The sequence below is a fragment of the Coffea arabica genome, chromosome 7c (genome assembly GCF_036785885.1).
Source record: "Coffea arabica cultivar ET-39 chromosome 7c, Coffea Arabica ET-39 HiFi, whole genome shotgun sequence".
NCBI classification, from domain to species: domain Eukaryota; kingdom Viridiplantae; phylum Streptophyta; class Magnoliopsida; order Gentianales; family Rubiaceae; genus Coffea; species Coffea arabica.
The window spans coordinates 9,073,116-9,077,211 of record NC_092322.1 but is presented as its reverse complement, the minus strand read 5'-3'; the positions used below and the strand labels follow the sequence as shown (position 1 = coordinate 9,077,211).

Genomic DNA, 4,096 nt, shown 5'->3' with positions numbered 1-4,096 from the left:
TCATTCACAAATTTCTCCAATTTGGTCCACAGAAAATAAATTTTTTTTAAAAAATTTGGTTCTAGCTAGGAAGTTCTGGAATTTAAAAGACGAGGAGGGGTCGGGAGATTAAAATCCAAAACCTCTTCGACTTGAAGGAATAATTGTAAGAGCTTACTTGAATCAGCTTAATCAAAATAATAGTTTAATTACTTGAATTAGCTTAATAATTGTAATAATAGTTTTCCTTTTTTTTTTTTTTTGGAGGGGTTAAAGTAGGGCTGAAAGAGCCCGCCTTTCGTAGTACGTTGTTTATATTAGGTTAGATTTGGGGGTTGGGATCAAGGACTTCTGTAGCTGTTACTGGGGACCTGCAGAACAAGATTAATGGCTCAAATTAACTTATATCAGTTGATCGGTTTGATTTGGACCTTTCATAAATTTTAATTAAGAATTTTTTTCTTAAATAAAAGGCCAACATCCCTTGTAAGTTTGACGCCATATCAAGTCTGCTCTGCAATTGGGAGGAGTTATCCCTCCCCTTCAGAAGCTGAAAGACAACAAAAAATTTTATTGCTATCTTTTGTTATTACTTAGTTGTGAAAGCAAGAATTTGCTGGAGGAATAATTAAATAAAACTCACCCTCTCATGCCGTCCTTTACTGTTGAAACTACAATTATTTTTTTTTTTGACCCTCCTCAAAGCAATAAGCAGCATAAACTAATCAAATAGAGTACAATACTGATTCACGGTTGGTAGGTTCGAGTCCCTGGTTTCAGACCTGCAGGGCTCTAACCACTTTGCTTTTGTATTAGAATTTGCCAAAAGGGCCCACTGTACATAAATCTGTTCCTGTACTTAATCAAGGGGCAAAATGGCAGATATGTACGTTTCTACGTTATAACAACCCACCCTTTGGCTTTAGCAATTCAAGTATTTTCCATAAAGATGTAGTTGCAGATAAATTGCTACATTTAATACCCCCATTGCAATAAAGAATCAAGACAAGTGACTTGCTAAGAAGGATTTCTAAACTATGAGCAAAAGTGGCGAGGTCAAGCAGCCCAACACTAATTTTGATAATGTGAATACTGTTCTCTCAGTCAATCATATTTTCTAGTCCAGTCAAAAGTATTTATGGCTAATTCAATGCAACTTCCTTCCCTATGCGTCTTGCCCCCTGCACTTGAGCTGCAATTTCTCTTCATCTCTTCCTATATAAACTCCCCCCAAGTTCCCCGTCTTTTACACTCAACATTGCACACCTAGCTCCCCCAACCCCCCTCCCTCTCTCGAGTCTCGCCACCCCAACTTCATCATTCACTAGCAAAAAGGTATTGTTATACAGAACCAAGAATCCAACAACATGGACAGATTGCCAAAATGCCAAGCAAATTACTCAGCCCTTACTCCTCTTACATTCCTTAAGAGGGCTGCTATGGTTTATGCCAATCGTACTTCCATTGTATATGGTCAAGTTCGTTTCACGTGGCATCAAACCTATGACCGGTGTCGTCGCCTTGCCTCCTCCCTCAAATCTCTTAACATTGTCAAAAACAATGTTGTGAGTATTTTCTTCATCGCTTAACATTAATGATCTTACGTTCACATCGTTTTTTTATTATTACTGTTATTTTTCATGGCTCGGCCTTTCTGGACTAACGTATCGTCCGTCTCCTTGCAGGTATCAGTTTTGGCACCAAATGTTCCAGCAACATATGAAATGCATTTCGCGGTGCCTATGGCCGGGGCTGTGCTGAACGCTATCAACACAAGACTTGATGCTAACACCGTTGCAACAATTCTCAAGCATTCTGAAGCTAAGGTTTTTTTTGTTGACTATCAATACGTGCCACTGGCAAGCGAGGCCCTCAGGCTACTAGTGGCAGAATTTGGCAAGTCTGATTCAAAAGACACGTCAATGCCACTAGTTATTGTCATTGATGATCTTGACTGCCCCACAGGTGTGCGTCTTGGTGAGCTTGAGTACGAGCAATTGATTTACCAAGGAAATCCAGGGTACGTCCCAGAAAAAATCCAAGACGAATGGGATCCAATTGCGCTGAACTATACATCAGGCACCACCTCAGCACCTAAAGGAGTTGTCTACAGTCACAGGGGTGCTTATTTGAGCACCCTTAGCCTGATTTTAGGCTGGGAAATGGGAAGTGCACCTGTATACTTATGGTCGCTCCCCATGTTTCATTGCAACGGTTGGACTTTTACGTGGGGCACCGCGGCCCGGGGCGGGACAAATGTGTGCATTCGAAACACCACAGCCCAAGAAATGTACTCAAATATTGCACTGCACAAGGTGACGCATATGTGCTGCGCACCTATAGTCTTTAACATCCTTCTTGAAGCCAAGCCACATGAACGCCGAAAATTCGCCACCCGGGTTGAGATACTGACCGGTGGAGCCCCACCACCTGCGGCCCTACTCGAGAAAATTGAAGGGCTTGGCTTCCATGTCACACACGCATATGGCCTAACCGAAGCCACCGGTCCAGCACTCGTGTGTGAGTGGCAGGCCAAGTGGAACAGGTTATCGATGAACGAGCAGGCCAAGCTTAAAGCACGCCAGGGTGTAAGCGTACTTACACTGGCGGATGTGGACGTCAAGGATTTGGCTACTATGCAAAGTGTCCCCCGTGATGGGAAAACCATGGGAGAAATCGTGCTGCGAGGGAGCAGTATCATGAAGGGATACCTCAAGGATGAAGAAGCCACCGCCAAAGCGTTTCATAAGGGTTGGTTTGCAACGGGGGATGTAGGGGTAATCCATCCTGATGGGTACTTGGAAATCAAGGACAGGTCCAAAGATGTGATCATATCCGGTGGGGAGAATATTAGCAGCGTAGAATTGGAGAGCGTACTGTACAGACATCCTTGTGTGGTCGAGGCTTCTGTGGTGGCCATGCCTCATCCAAAATGGGGAGAGAGCCCTTGTGCCTTTGTGACCTTGAAAAAGAACTTGACTGGAGATCATGAAGAAATAAACGAGGCAGATATCATTGCACATTGCAGGAAGAATCTCCCGGCTTTCATGGTGCCTAAGAAGGTGCAATTCATGGAAGACTTGCCCAAGACTGCCACGGGCAAAATTCAAAAATTCCAATTGAGGGCTATGGCCATGACTTTCGTTGTCTCGGACAATGACAACCCATCAAGTCAGAGATCTGAACAAGTCAATTGGGTTCGTAGAGGATACGATGATGAACCTCAGCAACAGCAGGTTTTAGCAATATCTCGTCTTTGAAAATTTAAAAAACAAAAAAAAAAGAAAAAATTGTGTGTCGTATATCATAGTATACTAGACGAGTTGTACTTGTCCAGCTTGTACAAAAATACTAAACGAGCAATAAGTTGCAGTACTATGGAATTTAGCCACAGCTGTTTAATTTAATGGCATAGTCAACAAGCTCCAATTTTGGACTAAGTTTTTGTAACAAGGAACGTTAGATATTGTTTTTTCTGCTGGTGCAGTATATTAATTTGTTAACGCTACAAAGCATGTTTTTTTACAAAATACAAGAGTGATTTAATATCTGGTTAACAAATATGATGAGAGAACTCCAAAGTTGGTTAACTAATATGTTTTTTTTTTTTTCTTTTTGAGTCTATTGGTTAACTAATATGTTTTTTTTTCTTTTTGAGTCTATTGGTTAACTAATATGTTTAAAAGATGTTTTTCTTTTGTCCCTTCTTGGGTAAAAGGTTTCATAATTTAAGGACGTCATAATAGCATCTCATTTTAGTTATATGTACATGGGAAAATGACCAAAATGATCTCTCATATTTCCTAAATTTTTTTCCCATTTTTCACATTCAAAATGGAGCAAAAATGCTCCCTCATATATATGAAGCCTATTATTTCGGTCCTCCATCTCATCTCTAGCCAATTTTCCAATTGACTAGAGTTTATCTCATCTCACGCGCCAACAATTTTAGGGGCAAATTAAGAACATAAAATAGAGTTTTCTCAGAAAAAATTAGATTATCCTCACATTACATTTTCCCACAAATTTAAACCCTAACCAAAATAAAAAAAAAAAATGTCTTCACTGAACCACCGTCAGACTAGATCAAACGGAAGCACTATGCATTCATATAAAT

General features: G+C 40.6%; 1 protein-coding gene across 1 annotated transcript; it reads left to right on the top strand.

Moving 5' to 3' along the window:
- The first annotated feature begins 1,250 nt into the window (after positions 1 to 1,250).
- Positions 1,251 to 3,419, top strand: LOC113698679 (trans-cinnamate:CoA ligase, peroxisomal). Its single transcript, XM_027218573.2, has 2 exons — positions 1,251 to 1,544; positions 1,665 to 3,419. The coding sequence occupies exons 1-2, from the start codon at positions 1,347 to 1,349 to the stop codon at positions 3,237 to 3,239; spliced, it is 1,773 nt and encodes a 590-aa protein (XP_027074374.1). The 5' UTR covers positions 1,251 to 1,346; the 3' UTR covers positions 3,240 to 3,419.
- The last annotated feature ends 677 nt before the right edge of the window (positions 3,420 to 4,096 follow it).

Coding starts and splice junctions, on each gene's coding strand:
- LOC113698679 (XM_027218573.2), top strand. CDS start 1,347: ATGGACAGATTGCCAAAATGCCAAGCAAATTACTCAGCCCTTACTCCT. Junction 1,545..1,664: donor ACATTGTCAAAAACAATGTT/GTGAGTATTTTC, acceptor GTCTCCTTGCAG/GTATCAGTTTTGGCACCAAA.